Source organism: Hypanus sabinus, chromosome 19 (assembly GCF_030144855.1).
Source record: "Hypanus sabinus isolate sHypSab1 chromosome 19, sHypSab1.hap1, whole genome shotgun sequence".
Classification (NCBI taxonomy): Eukaryota; Metazoa; Chordata; class Chondrichthyes; order Myliobatiformes; family Dasyatidae; genus Hypanus; species Hypanus sabinus.
The window spans coordinates 34,362,934-34,381,007 of NC_082724.1; the positions used below are offsets into that span (position 1 = coordinate 34,362,934).

The following is an 18,074-nucleotide window of genomic DNA, read 5'->3' on the forward strand; positions in this document are numbered from 1 at the left end:
AGGTAATAGGTTGTGGTGAACTACATATACCTGTCTGGACACACCCCCTGCTGACTGCTCCTGTGGCTCCTCCCACAGACCCCGGTATAAAGGCGATTGAGGCCGGAGCCCGGCCTCTCAGTCTCCAGGATGCAGTGTGGTGGTCAACCACTGCTTGTTCTTTCTTCCAGTCAATAAAAGCCAATATCTCGCCTTCACGTCTCAGAGAGAGTTATTGATGGTGGATCATAGGTGAAGCCAGGTGGGTCAGAAAGGGTTGGTGATAGGAGAGGAGAGTGGACAATAGGAGATAGGGAAGGAGGGGGAGCAGACGAGAAGGAAAAGGCCAGAGTGGGGAATAGATAAAGTGGGGGGGGGGGGGGGGGGGGACTTGTTTACCAAAAGGAGAAATCGATGTTCATGCCATCAGGTCAAAGGCTACCCAGACGGAATATATGGTGTTGCTCCCCAATCCTAAGGGTGACCTCATCTTGGCACAGGAGTCCATGGATCGACACGTCGGGACGGGTACGGGGAAGCGAATGGAAATTAAAACGTTTGGCTACTGGGAAGTCCCGCTTGTAGCACTTGGTGTGGAGGTGCTCAACGACGCAGTCACCCAATTTATAACAGGTCTCACCAATGCAGGGAGGCCACACTGGGAGCACCGGGCAACCCCAGCAGGTTCGCAGGTGAAATCAAGAAGGAGCTAGATAGGTATCTTATGGATAGGGGAATCAAGGGATATGGGGACAAGGCAGGAACAGGGTATTGATAGTAGATGATCAGCCATGATCTCAAAATGGCGGTGCAGGCTCAAAGGGCCGAATGGTCTACTTCTGCACCTACTGTCTATTGAAATGTCGCCTCACCTGGAAGGACTGCTTAGGATCCTGAACAGAGGTGAGTAAAGAGGTGTACGCGCAGGTGTAGCACTTCGGCTGCTTGCTGGGATAAGTGTCTGGGGGGAGATTAGTGCGGAGGGACAAATTGACAAAGGAATCGCGGAGGGAGAGATTCCTGTGGAAAGCGGAGAGTGGGGGAGAGGTAAAGGTATGTACAGTATGGTCGCTGAAGGAGTGATCCCTGTGGAAAGTGGAAGAGAGGTAAAGGTATGCATACTCCTAAGGTCCCTTTAGAGATGGCAGAAATTTAGGAGCATACCGTGTTGGATGCAGAGGCTGTTGGGGTGGTAGGTAAGGAGAAAAGGGACTCTATCACTATTACAACAGCGGGAAGATCTTGTGTATTATTGTCAGAAGACTATGGACACCCCAGAAGCAAAAAATAAAATGTGAATACAAAGCTCTCTCCTGAACCTACCTAGTCATCCAATCCTTTCAAAGCTTCTTGGAAAATTTCTTCCACAAATGTGAATGTTATTGTTGCACAGGCAGTTAAATAATTTACTCTATAATTTCTACGCCCAATCTGTCCCATTTTTGGCCCTCTTTGCTTTTGATTTATATTGAGAGTCAATTAGGAGAAAAAAGTTGCAGCTTTACATTGCGTTATTGCAATCCTTGTTGGATTCAACTGCTTGCTAATGAAAACCACACACAAATTGGATTGCTGGATGATATGAGCACTTAAATGATGTGTGGGAGTTTTAGCAGAGAGACTAAGTACTGAAACAAAGTCCCTACCTTCAACGCAAGAAGGCTGTGCCCGAGTTGTACCAGCAACCTGGCCTGGGAAACAAGAACATTTCACGGTTTGTGACCGTTCTTCAATTCGGTTCTTATTGCAGCACCGGTGCACAGCAACAACCTCACATGTGCCCTGTTTGACCTGATGTCCTAGAAAGAGAGGAAAAGCATTAATAGTACATGGCTTGCTTTATCATGAATAGTTGAAAGACAGCCAATTTATAGCACTCACTTCAACCACTGACAGTGGCATGCAGTGTTCTAACTGGGTGAAGGGCTAGACAAGACTGAAATGTCAACTTCATTAAGCTTTCAATCTACCTTTAATCTTGAACCTGGGACTGTTAAAAGAGTTCAGCACTGCATTAAGGTTAACACAATTCATTAGACCTAAATAATAGTTGGTAAAATACAAACTGTATTATTGAATTGAATTGACTTTATTTCTTACATCCTTCACATACATGAGTAAAAATCTTTACATTACGTCTCCGTCTAAATGTGTAATATGCAATCATAGTAATTTATAATAATTTGTAATAAACAGAACAGTCAATGTACCATAGAAATACACTCAAATCAATGTGAGTTAATCAGTCTGATAGCCTGGTGGAAGAAGCTATCCCAGAGCCTGTTGGTCCTGGCTTTTATGCTGCAATACTGTTTCCCGGATGGTAGCAGCTGGAGTAGATTGTGGTTGGGGTGACTCGGGTCCCCAATGATCCTTCAGGCCCTTTTCACACACCTGTCTTTGTACATGTCCTGAATCATGGGAAGTTCACAACTACAGATGTGCTGGGCTGTCTGCACCACTCTCTGCAGAGTCCTGCAATTAAGGGAGGTATAGTTCTCATACCAGACAGTGATGCAGCCAGTCAGGATGCTCTCAATTGTGCCCCTGTAGAAAATTCTTAGAATTTGGGGGCCCATAACAAACTTCCTCAACTATCTGAGGTGAAAGAGGCACTGTTGTGTCTTTTCCACTGCACAGCTGGGGTGTACAGACATATGAGATCCTCAGTCTGGATGCCGAGGAACTTAAAGCTGTTTACCCTCTCTACCCCAGATCCATTGACGTCAACAGGTGTTAGCTTGTCTCCATTCCTCCTGTAGTCTACAACCAGCTCCTTTGTTTTTGCGACATTGAGGGAGAGGTAGTTTTCTTGCCAGCTGATATTATTTATCAAAGCCTACTATTAAACTTGTTAAATCAAAGATAATACTCAAAAAATTATTATCAATTAATAAATACCAACTAACTTCCTCACATTGTGGGACAGATGTAAGAATAAATAAATTCAAATTCCACAATGTACAGTAAAAGAGGTTAATGTAATCCATTTAACATATTCATTTTCTCCCCTCTGTTTGATTTTTCCCTCTACCTTGTTCAGCACCATCTTACAGGGTGGTAAGGATGCAAAGAAAGCTGGCCAGTGGTCTCACGGCCTCTCGCTTGAACACCGTGAAAGGTAACTGTGTCCCCCAATGGAGCTGCCAGCAAACGCAGGGACGTGAGCCACGTATTCTGCTCAGTGAAACACAAACGTGGCTCCAGGACAAAAAAGAAACACCTTCCAAGAAACAATGAACTGTTTTAATGAATGATTACTAACAGTTTATGACTGAGTATTTCACAAATAGAGAGAGAGTGTCTCTAAGCAACACAAGTAGAAAGATCACCCATCCATTCTGGATGGTCAAAGAAATATTTTCTTAATTCTGAATGAAGATTCATTTAGTGAGTAAAGTATTCTCTTTACAGGAGGCTCTCTGAATGAGCTAATTCTTGAAGGTGTACGGCTCATACCCCAAAATGTAGCAATGATTATTCTACAATTAAAATAAGGCCGATCAAATTACCAAGATGTTTTAAATGAGTCTGGGTATTTACTGTGCTTGTGACTAAAGCACTCACACTCGCTGCCTTCTCGGATGTGCTATTTATTCAGGAACTCTGGCCCACAGCACAGGATACCGTGAGGTTCAGAACAATATTGGAGCAGACAGGATAAATAAATGATTAATGGTGAACTGATGCTTAGCTTAGCCATGGGTTTATAAACCTGCAGATCTTAAAGGGAAGGAAATCACTAAAGTATGGAATTAGTTCAGTAGTTTTCTCATTTCAGTAATGACACTTTGACAGCTTTAATGCTAGTGTTGAAAAACTGCATCAACGAGAGTCTATCTTTAATGGACAGAGTGAGATAGTACTGATTTAACAGAGAAGGTCCTTTAATGATCGTTTCCATGTGGAAGAGTAACCATTAGAAAAGTGGATTGCTATGCACCTCCACACCTCTGACATTTTCAGGCATCGGACGGTTAATAACATCAGTAATCGTACATGTCTATGTCTGACCAGCTCCAGTCACTGTACAACTGGGAACTCATTGTATTTCTCCTCGCTTATAGGGTCACTCTATAGATACTAGGAGTGTTGAATCTGTGGTATCAGAACTGACTGCAGAATGCTCCGACACCTTCAGAAACGTGCAGACAGTGCTGTGACTCACTCCAGTGCTGCTTTCTCCTGCAGTGAACTGCTGACATACCTATTCAATAGAAGCAACAGCTGCAATACTCCAGGCAGAAATGAATTACAACAGGCTTCAGCGCGGCAATGACTGGGTGCAAAGGTATACCCATTGGAGAAAGACTTCTCCCATACAGTCTTCATACATACTGTACCACATTCTCCATGCAGCTCCCTGGTGCACAAATGCAAGCTCAGGTTTCATAAGGGGAGATACAACTTGTGCTGCAGGGTGATCATCAGTCACACTCCCATGGTTGGACCATTCTCTCCTGTTAAGGCCAGGTTACATTGACTGTCAACTTCTTCAGCACAGTGCATTTCAAGGTAGCCATCCTGTCACAATTCACAATTTACAATTTGTTGCTCATCAGAGGCCATCCATAGAAACATAGGGATCTACAGCACATTACAGGCCCTTCTGCCCAAGATGTTGTGCCAACCGTGTAACCTACTCTAGAAAACGCCTAGAATTTCCCTAGCACAGAGCGCTCTATTTGTCTAAGATCCATGTACCTAAGAGTCTCTTAAAAGAACCTATCGTATCCGCCTCTACCACCGCCACTGGCAGTGCATTCCACACACCCACCACCCTCTGTGTGAAAAACTTACCCCTGACATCCCCCTTGTACCCACTTCCAAGCACCTTAAAACTATGCCCTCTCGTGTTAGCCATTTCAGCCCTGGGGAAAAGCCTCTGGCTATCCAGAAGGCATATCCCTAAAAGAATAATTTTGTCGTCTACATTTTCCTTCAGAATCAGATAGGGTGCCTGGCAGCTGGATTTGCCAGATTTGCCAGCATCTCATGAGTTCAAACAAAAGAGTTTCCATTAAAAATAAACACAAGGAATTCTGCAGATGCTGGAAATCTAAAACAAAACACACACAAAATGCTGGAAGAACTCAGCAGTTCAGGCAGCAACTACAGAAAAGAACAAAATGAACCCAGGTGAAGCATGTCTGTTCAAAATGGTGATTCTTTATTCTTTGGCATAGATGCTGCTCGACCTGCTGAGTTCGCCGAGCACTTGGCATGTGTAACTCCATTAACAACAAGAGGTTTATCCCCAAGGGGAAAGGCTTCTGCCCTCTCAGTCTTGGAGGTTACAAGCTGCGACAAGATTTTCCTGATGAACAATCAGTGCTTTCGTTTCATGCCTTCATCTTTAGGAGACCAAAATGTCAGACATTTTACAAGACCAACACTGGGGACAGGAAGGGTGGGTGGGTGGTGGTGACCGGAAATATCCTGGGAAACACTGGCTACCCTCCACCTCCAGCTCCTCACACCACAGCACTCTCCAACCAGAACAATCAAGTGCAGTTAGTAGAGCTGCTGTCCCACAAAGATGGCAGCCTAGGTTCAATCCTGGCGCCTGGAGTCATTTATAACCAGACAACAATTACAGCGCAGAAACAGGCCATCTCGGCCCTTCTAGTCCGTGCCGAATGCTTACTCTCACATAATCCCACCGACCTGCACTCAGCCCATAACCCTCCAATCCTTTCCTGTCCATATACATCCAATTTTTTTTTTTAATAACAATATCGAACCTGCCTCTACCACTTCTTCTGGAAGCTCATTCCACACAGCTCCCACTCTCTGAGTAAAATTTTGTGTGAAATTTGCCAAAATTCCTTCTTAATGCATGAGTTTCTTTGGGATTTTCCTCAACCATCCCAAAGAGGTACAGTACATGTTGATTGACAGTTAGTCTCTACCTTGCACCTTGCTTGTAGATAGATAGATCAATGGATACTTTATTGATCCCAAAGGAAATTACAGCTACACTGTAGCATTATAAGTGCACAGATATAAAAATATTAGAAGAAAAGTAAGAAAGAATAAAAAATAAGTTACCTCAAACAGGAGGGGGCCATCACTTCCCTGGCTACAGGTTGACTCATAATAGAGCCTAGCAGCCAAGGGTAAGAATGATCTCATATAGCACTCTCTGGAGCAGCGCAGTTGCCTTAGTCTATTACTAAAAGTGCTCCTCTGTTCAGCCAAGGTGGCATGCAGAGGGTGAGAAACGTTGTCCAGAATTGCCAGGGTTTTCCATAGGGTCCTTTGTTCTACCACAGCCTCACAGCCTCTGCCCCAGCACAGGTATCACAGGTGTGTCCAGTCTGACTCCTCCAACAGAGCCAGCCTTTCTAATCAGCTTACTGAGCCTGTTGGCATCACCCATAGGTTGTAGGTTAGTAGTAGAATCTGGTGCAGGTTGTGGTGGTGAAAGCCAAGGCCTTAATAGGAATATGAGGAGAGTAGGTAAATAGGTTACAAGTAAAATTAATAAGCGAATAAGGTAGCTATATGAGAGCGTAAACTGGTGAACCAAATGACCTCTTTCCACATCACAAGGAAAGACATGGAAATAATGGAGGGTAATGGTTGGCAATATTACTGATCTTCTGAGGATGTGATTTCAATAGACCGGGGCACACGGCAGGTACATCCTACAGCCGCAGCGGTGTTGCACTCTGTGCAAGAGGACAAGCAGAAGCCAGCAGCCGTTGCCAGCTAAAGAGTAGCAATAAAGACCTGGAGCCAGGAGGTAATGAGGCAGCGGCTGAAGAGCAGCAAGAGGAAAGGAAACAGAACAACGAGAAAAAAAACAGGGAAAAAAAGCATTTGCGAGCTAACGGCCTTCTCAGACCGGTCACGGGGAAGTGCTCCTAGATAATAACAGAGAACAGAGCGGCGATTATAACCCTCAGTTCCTATTTCATTTGCTGAGATTGAAGGGCTGGCGATGGGTAACAAAGGAAAAGGGGCAAACTGAATCATGAGCAACGCACACGAACAACCAGAGGAACTCAGCAAGTCAGGCAGTATCTATGGTGAGGAATAAACTATCGACGTTTCGGGCTAAGACTGGAAAGGAAGCGGGAAGAAGTCAGAATAATAAAGTGAGGGTGGGGGGGGGGGGGAGGGGAAGGAGTACAAGCTGGCAGGTCATAGGTGAAACCAAGGGGAAGGTGAGTGGCTTGGGGGGTATATGAAATAAGAAGCTCAGACGTGATCAGTGGTAGAGGGCTGAACAAGAAGGAATCAGATAGGGGAGGACAGAGTGGAACCAGAGGGAGGTTATAGGCAGACGAGAAGAGAAGGGGATGAGCAGAGTTACTACCAGAAGTAAGATAAATCGATGTTCAGGCTATCATTTTCAAACTACCCAGATGGAATATAAGGTGTTGCTCCTCCAGCCTGAGTTTGGCCTCATCGTGGCAACAGAGGCCATGGTCTGACATGTCAGAATGGGAATAGGAAATTAAATTGAAATGGGTAGCCACTTTGAAAAAATAAGCCAAGTTACAGTTTTTTCACACTTATTCTCTGATGCACCATCAATAACTCACTCTGAGATGTAAAGGCGAGATATCGGCTTTTATTGACTGGAAGAAGGAACAAGCAGTGGTTGACCACCATACTACATCCTGGAGACTGAGAGGCCGGGCTCAGGCCTCAATCGCCTTTATATAGGGGTCTGTGGGAGGAGCCACAGGAGCAGTCAGCAGGGGGCATGTCCAGACAGGTGTATGTAGTTCAACACATTCACCCCCCATTTGTTTTAAAAAGAGTCCCCACGTGGCGAAGTTTCTTACAGGTTAAGTTTATCAGGTGGTCGAATCTGTCGCTGCGATCTACGTAGCACCGGCTGTGATTGCACAGATGCCGGTGCTGGTGTTGGTGATTGCACAGGAGCTGGTGGTGCTTGCACCAGAGACAGAGGTTGGGCTGGTTCCGGCCTAACTGGAGGTGTCAGCCCACTAGGCGTCAGTGATCCCTCACGCATGTGCGAGGCGCCTAGTATATACGCGTACAAAACGCCCGGTATATGAGTGTCGTGAGGAGTTTGTGTAGGGCCTGGTGTGCACGGTGTCACCTCAAGTACAGGGTTCATAGTTACCGTGGAGTGTTTGGGGTAGTGGTCTGCTGCTCCTGCGGGCACCAGGTTGCGGACGGAGACCGTGTCCTCCCGCCCATCAGGTAAGACCACGTAGGCATACTGGGGGTTTGCATGTAGAAGGTGAACCCTCTCGACCAGCGGGGAGTATTTATTACTCCTCACATGTTTCCGGAGCAGCACTGGCCCTGGGGACGTCAACCAAACTGGTAGGGTGGTCCCAGTGTCAGACTTCCTGGGAAAAGAGAATAGGCGCCCATGAGGGGTGGCATTGGTGGACGTACATAACAGGGAGCGGATAGAGTGGAGTGCCTCGGGGAGGACCTCCTGCCATCAAGAGACCGGCAACCCTTTTGACTTAAGGGCTAAAAGTGTGGCCTTCCACACTGTGGCATTCTCTCTCTCCACCTGTCCATTTCCCCGGGGATTATAACTCGTGGTCCAACTAGTAGCAATGACCCTAGCTAGCAGGTACCGGCGCAGCTCGTCACTCATAGAGGAGGACCCTCTATCACTGTGGATATAGCTGGGATATCTGAACAGAGCGAAGAGCTGGCGCAGGGCTTTTATGACGGACATGGTAGTGGTGTCGGGGCAGTGAATGGCAAAGGGGAACCGCGAGTACTCGTCGATAATGTTGAGAAAGTAGACATTGCGGTCGGTGGAGGGAAGGGGGCCCTTAAAATCAACACTCAGTCGCTCAAAAGGGCGGGTGGCCTTGACAAGTTGCGCCGTTTCAGGACAGTAGAAGTGCGGTTTGCACTCAGCGCAGACTTGGCAGTCCCTGGTCATTGTCCTGATTTCCTCCAGTAAGTATGGCAGGTTCCGGGCTTTCATAAAATGGTAAAATCGGGTGACCCCCGGATGGCAAAGATGTGCATGAAGGGTGTATAGCTGGTTGAGCTGTGCGCTTGCACACGCTCCCCTGGATTGGGGCATCAGGGGGCTCATTGAGTCTGCCAGGCCGGTACAGGATGTCATAGTTGTAGGTGAAGAGTTCTATTCCCCACCTCAAAATTTTATCATTTTTGATTTTACCCCACTGTTGGTTGCTGAACATGAAGACAACTGAGCACTGGTCGGTCAGCAAGGTGAACCTTTTGCCGGCGAGATAGTGCTTCCAGTGCCTAATAGCTTCCGCTATGGCCTGGACTTCTTTCTGCACCACAGAGTGCCGAATTTCAGAGCCTTGAAGGGTACGAGAAAAGAATGCTACTGGCCTGCCTGCCTGATTGAGGGTAGCAGCAAGCGCGAAATCAGAGACGTCACTCCCTACTTGGAAGGGAATGGTCTCGTCCACCGCACACATCGTTGCTTTGGCAATGTCCCCTTTAATGCAGCTGAAGGCCACGCAGGCCTCAGCAGAGAGGGGAAAAGTGGTAAACTTGACCAGGGGTCATAATAGGAGAGACCCATTGGGTGTAATAGGAAAAAAAACCCAGGCACCGTCTGAGGGCTTTGAGAGTGGTGGGAAGAGGGAGTTCTAACAAAGGCGTCTCATACTAGCAGCTCTGCATGCTGTTCCGCCATGAGCGTTTTGCAGTCACAAGTTCGGACGAGTGTCTGTAGGACTCAGAGAAACTCGGCGCTTGACTCTCCAGGCCGCTGTCGTCGCGTAGCTAAGCGATGTCTTGCGTAGACGGTGTTCACCGGCCGCAGGTACTGTCTTTTGAGGGCGTCCAGTGCCCCTTCGTAGGTCAACAGGTCCCTGATAAATGAATAAACTTTTGGGGTGACCCTCAAGAGGAGAATTCTGTGCATAACAGCGGGTTCAGTTGCACGAACCTCCTCCAAGTATGATTGGAAGCATGCAAGCCAAAGTTCAAAGGCAAGAGCTGCTTCAGGGTTTTGGGGGTCCAAATCCAATCTTTCCGGATGTAAAACGGTTTCCGTGTTTTAAAACTTCCAGTCAATAAAATTGATGCACCATCAATAACTCTCTCTGAGACGTAAAGGCGAGATATCGGCTTTTATTGACTGGAAGAAGGAACAAGCAGTGGTTGACCACCATACTACATCCTGGAGACTGAGAGGCCGGGCTCCGGCCTCAATCACCTTTATACAGGGGTCTGTGGCAGGAGCCACAGGAGCAGTCAGCAGGGGGCGTGTCCAGACAGGTATATGTAGTTCACCACATTCTCAAGACAAATACCTACAAAGCATCAGATGTACAGATTATATACTTATGGTGAAAATACACAGGTAGAAGAAATGAAATTCATTCCTCTGTGCTTAATGTAAAATAAGCCTTAAGACCAACATCTAGTATGTGGTCAGACCGAACTGTTTTGATGTAGGGTCCACTCCCTGTTTGAAATCACTTTTTAAGATCTTATTTTCCATGTGTAAATACTAAAACTTCAAATAGCTGTGTAAATCAAGCATCGTATTTTTAAAGTCAAGGTCCACTTTTACAATCAAAAGCATGACAAACCATTAGCTCAAATTTGCTGTGGCAGTTTAATGTTGGTAACGAGACTGTCGCTGCCTGCTTAATTCATGTGATGCTTCTTTGCAGACTGCTGGAAGTACAACAGCATAATGCTGTTGAACAACACACACAAAATGCTGGATGAACTCAGCAGGTCAGGACTGATGGAGGGTCTTGGCCCAAAATATCAACTGTTCATTTCCCTCTACAGATGCTACCTGGCCTGCTGAGATCCTCCCAAGTTTTGTGTGTGTGTTGCTCCAAATTTCTAGCATCTGCAGTCTCTCTTTTGTCTTCAAGGAGTTCGCGTGAGGGCAACTGTGACCTGTGTGAACCGGACAACCAACTGTGTAAGTCCATAAGGTGTTAAATTAAAACTTTACAAAATTGCAAGTCAGGGACTGAGAAGAAAGTATTAATTGAAAGAGATTAAGTTAATTTAATGAAGTAGAGAACAAAAAAGGGAAATACTAGGCAAAAGACTGAAGGAAAACATTTTATTTTTATATGGTAAAAAACTGAAAAAAAGACGTGGCATCCCTTTGTAATGGTTTAGTGACTGTGCTAGAGAAGCTGACTGTCAGTTATTAACATTTACCATGCTGCTGAAAGTTTACTTGATCACAAAATTTCTTGACAACTTTTTCCTGTGGCATTTCTGCCCAAGCACAGGTATCACACACTGCTCAGTATATATAAGGAGCCGGATAGTGTGGAGCCATTTTCACTAGGCCAACGCTGAGTGGAGCAGCCCAAAAGCAGCTTTTGAATTTCCATGTTTAATTGATCAGTCACCTTTGCTCAGTGACAACACAGCAGCTACAGGTAAATAAACATGACTTGCCATTTCTTATGCTGTTACTTTGACAGCAATTGATATTATCTTCTGTTCAAAGGACCTAAATTAGAAAAACAAACCATTTACTAACTGTATTGGTTTGATGCAGTATTGACATTTATATAGTATGTGCTTATATTTAAATACAAACAAATCCAGAATCTGATTTGTGCCTCATGAGTCAGATCTATATGCAAAATTTGATTTTTAAAGTTCACACTCTTCCTTAGTATTTCTAGTTTCACACCTTACTAAAATTAAAGTTCAATTGGCTTGCAAAAATAAAGGCATTAGAATCAGCTGCAGATTCAGATAAACCTGTCGTTGCTTTGTAATATAGCACACTATTTTCACCACTTGTCAGAACCTGCTTCAGTCAATGTCTGTTCTGAGCCCTTCCACATTTCTTGTTCACCTCCGTTCACATCCACTCAGTGCCCCCTCTCATTAAATAAAATGTGGGGCAAAAGATTAAAAAACCATCCGGTGTGGTTGATCTCAGAATAAAAGGATGATTTGCTGGATTAATTATCTTGTGTCCATTTCTTTAAAAAAAAACTTGACCTCGCATACTTTTCTTCTGGGGAAGGCAGATAGGATGGAAGAGCTGAATATTTCATTACCGAACTCACCACAAGCACATCCTGTACCTGACTACTCCGTGAAATGGAACCTCTCAAATAAGTAAATTGCCTTGTCTGGAATCCATTATTTTCTCAGTGAGGTTCAAGCACAGCACACCGTGTCTGCAACAACCGCTTTTAGAAACGGCAACAAGTGCAATTTGGGCAGAATTTCTTCTGCAATTCTGGAAAGACTCTGATGTTTTTCATCATAGTAAGATCAGACCGAAAGCACTGCTAATTCAAAACTTTTAAAAGAGGTGAAGATGTGACAAATTCAGGCATAGCCACAGTTTTCACAATTCCATGAGTTCAGCACTGGAAGCTGAATGTATCTTTTCCTGCAACTCAGTTGCTTTCTACATTGTTTGTATTTGATTCCTTCTTTTCTTATTATATAAGGGTCATAGTCTCTAAAGATTACTTAATGCCCAGGAAGACCTATTATCAATATAGAGTTTACCAGGTTTTGATCACAACTTATCGAGAGTTTCTATGAGTCAGGGATCCATTACCAAATTATTTCTGGCTTTACTATAATCCATGTAATATGCATACTTATGTTTCACATTACTGTCTACTAGAAACATCATAGATTTTGGATTTTTAGTCATAGGTTAGGTGTAATACACCAGCATTGCCTCATAACAGAAATATGATTCAATTCAAGGGCCAAGCTGTGTTGTTGACAAATCCAATCATTTTCTTTTATTCTACCAGATACAAGTTCCACAAAAAAAGGCAAACTTTTCAGTTATTGTGTCATAGAAAAGTACAGCACAGAAACAGGCCCTACAGCCCATCTAGTCCATACCAAACCATTTAAAAACAAGCCAATGCCTTGCTGCTGTTATTCACAATTATTTTTTAAATAGTTCAAGACTCAAGATTCATTTTTTGTTAAAGAATGTATAAGTTGTACATCCTTGAGATTTGCATGCTCACAGGAAGCCACAAAGCAAGAAACCCAGAAAAAAAACAATAAAAAAAATAAAAGACTCAATGCACATGAGAAAGAAAACAAAATTAAATTTAAAGTCACACAGACAATTGAAGTGAACAACAGCATTCCAAACCATTAACTGAGTCCTCAGACCTGAACCTCGGAGCAGCCCAGAGTAGGCCCGGAGCAGCCCAGAGTAGGCCCAAAGCATCACTTATCAGTTCATCATACTACCAGGCATGGAGCACAGCAGCCGGGGGAGTCTTCATAGCCACAGCGCCATGGAGATGACCATTGCAGAGAGCAAGTGCAATCATCTCTCATCCCAGCCGACACTCTGTCTTTTCTGTCTCCCTGGCCCAGCGTTTAAATTGGCCCAACGACAGCGGAAGTTTCCAGAGCCATGTAGAGAGGAATGAAGATCACAGAGAGTGAGCAAAGTCAGCTCTCACCTCCAATCTGTGCCAGTGTTTAAATTGTCTAAATAGCGCATCGTACCGCGCACTAGGACTTGGGCACTGCTGCTGTGTATGGCTCCTCACACTAGAACCCAGGCACCACCACTGCAAAATGCTCCAGGCCTAGACCACACCGTCCAGCAACTTGCTGCGGGCCCACATTCCGTCTCCCAGCCTGACGCTGCTCTCAAGCTCTTCAGATCAACTTGGCACCCATAGCGATCCAACCTCGCTCCATGGTGTTATGGGTATGCAGACTGTACTCCATCTGCATTGGAACTCCATCTGCACATCCCATGAACTCACCTCACCATCGCTCACCTCTTCACTGTTTTTGATGATCATTTAACACAATCTACCACAGAAAAACTATTTTCAGTGATATTTTTAGCCGGATTCCTTAATTTTGTTGACTACCAAAAGCTGTTACACATGCTCGGTAGTGCCATCTTAACCAGAATAGTTACAATAATGGATGATTTTGTTTTATCTTAGAGTGGTCAAAGTTCTAAAATTTACATTACTAAATAAGCAGGGCAAAACCTCATGGAATTTTAACAATTAGGAAAATTAGTTTTTTTGTGTACAGATTATTGCTAATAAGATGCTTATCCAGTCTGGGACAGGAGTACATCACAGAATCACTTTCATTTTATAATCCTGCTCAAACTCTCGGGTCCTCTTCTGCCAGTCTCTTAAACAACTTCTCTCAAAAGATAATTTGCGAAAATAGCCGGGGCATCAAAGGGTATGGGGAGAAGGCAGGGGAGAGGAGATCACTGGAAGAATAGGATCCGCCCATGATTAAATGGTGGAGCAGACTCGTTGGGCCAAATGGCCTACTTCTGCTCCTAAATCTTATGGCCTTATATTTGTCAGGTTAGCTTGTTGGAACTATGCTCCTAAACTATGGAATTGAATACCTAAAACTATAAAGGATGTAGACTTAGTTGACACCTTTAAATGCCAGCTCACAACCTACTTATTTGACCTCGCTTTTAACTAATATATTTTTGTGTTTTATTTTCATGTTTGCATTTATCCCATTGTAGAGCACTCTGTACTATACTGTCTGTATGAAAAGTGCTGTATAAATAAGTTATTACCATTAGCATTGGTTTTTCTCAGCTCGAGCTAGTAAAACCTGAGATACGGACATAACCAAGCACACTCATTTCTCAATTGCCTGGAACTTTCAGACTATTCAAGTGGAGCTTAGTATTGTGGCTTTCTGGAGTTTTACATAAATATTGCTGTGTAAGCCTAATTATTTAATGCTATTGTGTAGTGACTTTGGGAAAATACCAATTGTAGACATTACTATTGGGACAATGTATACTCCGTTCATGTTCCATAGTCTTTGAATTTCCTCTTTTAATTCAGCATATTTCTGGTGTTTTTCATTTATTGATTTCTGTATATTGTGTCTGTTTGGAATGGCTATATCTAATAGGTAAGGTCTTGCTTGTTTATCCTGTAATATTATATCTGGTTGGTTATTAGGGATTCTCCTATCTATAATAATGGATTGGTTGTAATATAATTTGCTGGACTCTGACTCTAAAGCTGGATCCATTTTACATTTATAGTAAGGTATGGTGTCTTTTATGAGTTGGCATTTTAAAGCAAGATTTTGGTGAATGATGTTTGCTACTTGATTATGCCGGTGTAAGTAATCAGTGAGTTAAACTGCTGGAGGATCATGCAATGAGTTGGATTGTTTCTGGTTTCTCTTGGCATTTTCTGCATGTATCACCTTGAATTTGTTGAATTTTATTATGCATTTTTGATATTTTTGTGTTAATCACCTGGTCCTGTATTACCACAAGCAACCTCTCTATTTCTGGGCCAAGTGTCCATTATTATTATCATCATTATCCAGTGATTGGCTTAGACTTACAGGTCAGATCCAATCCCTATCTCTAGCCAGAGCTGTTCAATGGGTTCAACAATCTGACTTGGAATAGAAAAGGAAATGTTACCCTTCGAACAAGTTTTCCTGATTACTATCCAGAAATTCCTGCCTGGATAGTAAATCTGCATCTGTCAGGTAGGGAAGCACAAGGCTTGATTATTACCCTTATGAAGTAAAAGAATGCTGACATTAACAGTTGAGCATGAAAAACAATTACTGGCCGACACCCATAGAGTGTCAGTGCTTTCGGGCATAAGAAGAGGGAGGAAAACTGACAAATTCTGATGTATTTTAAAATCAAAAATAATTGACCTGTTAAGCTCACATTTCTATTAATATCTTACAGACTAACAAATCTACAAATCATGCTTGTACTAATTTTACTCTCAGTATTGGTGATTTCCATAACAGTTAAGAAATGTCTCTTCCAACCAATCTGCTAATAACTGAGCAAGTTATTAAAACGGCAATACATATTTTATGAGCACGGCAACATTTCACAGGCAATTGGAAAACAGACCACTGCTACTTCAACATTTATATTCTGACCGCACTCCAAGGAGCAGAAAGCTACTTATGTATAATGCAACAACAAGCCTTTCTCACCACACACTGCGCGCTCTTTCTAGGGGTAGCCTTGTGAAAAAGGGCTTTTTTAGTGAAAAATGATATCAGGCAAATCGGCTTTACTGTGATTTCATTAAGCCACGCTTTGATTTTGGGAAAGCCAGCCTCTCTTCACATCATATGATCCATCAACTGCATGACGTGTGCGTGCCTTGTGAGCAGCTGCTAAATATTGAATGAAGTCAAGTTGAATAGCGGCTCTGCCTCTGTCCCAGAAATAGTACTGCACTGGTTCCTGTTGTGCATTTGCCACAGACGGTCTCAATCCTTTTTTAGGCAATTGTTCTGGGAGCACAGAAGTCAATGTATCACGGCAAGCAACAGAAATATCAAAGGCAGAATGAACTCAGCATTTTAACCTCCAGAGGTTAGTGGCTCAACCTGTAAGTAGCAGCTCCACTTCTAAAGAAAAACCCTTGTGGAGCATGAACTCAAATTGTGAGGCAGGCGGTATGTGTGCCAGTGTTGCACTACCCTTAACAGGTCAGATAAAAGGACTAAATCCACATTGAGTGAAACTTGTAGTCTAAATGCAAACATACAATTATCATATACTGTTCAGAATGTCATGTACTTCAGCCCTACTTTGTAATGGTGAACATGATGTATATTAGTAAATTAGTAAACTGGTTTATAATTGCCACAAGTCCATAGGACCATTAGACACAGCAGCAGAATGCTATTTAGCCCATCCAGACTGTTCCACATGTCCTGAGCTACATGCATACACATACATGAAATTGATATTATAAATACAGGCATTACCTGACATTTCTAAGGGCTGGAAATTGTACCATCGGACATTAAATTCATCATTTCCATTTTCTGTTCCAGCCAAATGGACTCCGTGGACAAGAAAGCACACCGACGCCTCTACATCCTCAGAAGCTAAGGAAATTTGGCATATCTCCAGTGATTCTCAGAAATTTTTACAAACGCCCCTTTTTGGGTGCATCATAGCTGGGTATGGCAGCTGCTGTGCTGAAGACCTCAAAGAAATTGTTGAGTTGAGAACACAGCCCAGAGTATCACACAATGCAGCCTCCCTTCCATTGACCCTGTCTGCACTTCCCATTGCCTTTAGGTTTCAGCCAACATAATCAAGGTCTCCTCCCAGCCCAGTCATTTTCTCTTCTTCATCTTCCCATCATGTAGAATACATAAAAGCATGAAAGCCATACCACCAGGCTCAAGTCCTGCCTCCACTCTGCTGTTATCAGACTTGTGAATGCACCTCTCCTACACTAAAAGGTGAACTCCTGATCTCCCAATCTACCTCATGGTAGTCCTTGCACTTATTTGTTTTCCTGCACTGTTTCAGTAACTATAACACTATATTCTGCATTCTGCTTTCCTTTTTGCTATCTCCAGGTATTTATGCATGGAATTGTCTGTCTGGATGGCCCACAACCAGACGCTTTTCACTGTATCTCAACATATTCAACCAGATGTTGCATGATAAACCAATTCCAATCCTAATATGCAATTAAGACACAAGACATAGATAGATGGACAGATAATCCCAAGAACATGCATTGTAGAGTCCTTGAAAGTGAGTCCACAGGTTGTGGAGTCAGTTCAGAGCTGAGGTAAGTGAAATTAGCTGTATAATATAATCAGCTTCTGGGTATGTCTCACTGGGTTGCACACTGAATCACAAAGAATGACCATGGTGAGTAAATAAGCATCTTCTTTCAGCCATTCCCAGATCGTCTTCCTGTTGTATTTACCAGTAAGAAAGCTAGAGGGCCTTTCCCCACACGAGCAAAGGCCCAATGACATCATTGGATCCCTCTGGGTTTTTGACTTGTGCAAGTAAAGACTCCGCCATCTTTGTTCAGCAGGGCAAATTCACATTTGTAAAAGGGGGCTTTAGTCCTTTACCAGTGAGGAAATAGCCATTCCACCTAGTTTCTACCGGACCAGTGGGATTCGCATCAGACTCACTGATTCACAAATATTCTCAAATATTCACAAATATTCTCAACCAAGCTGTAATAATTGATTCATGGAAAAGAATAATCAGGGCACAAATGCCATATAATTCATACAACAGAACAATTTCAGTGCACTCAGTATGATTTACAGCCACTTCTGCTCCACTCCAGCGTGTGCTCGGATCCCTGTAAAATGCCTTCTGGGTGGCAAGAATGTATTTT

General features: G+C 43.6%; 1 protein-coding gene across 1 annotated transcript in view; it reads right to left on the reverse strand.

Annotated features, from left to right (window-relative positions):
• Positions 1 to 18,074, reverse strand: part of tafa4b (TAFA chemokine like family member 4b) — a 312,792-nt gene that overhangs the window by 192,044 nt on the left and 102,674 nt on the right. Inside the window, exon 4 of the mRNA XM_059944865.1 lies at positions 1,626 to 1,778. Within this exon, the coding sequence (XP_059800848.1) occupies positions 1,626 to 1,778 (153 nt within the window). The remainder of the gene's footprint in view (positions 1 to 1,625; positions 1,779 to 18,074) is intronic.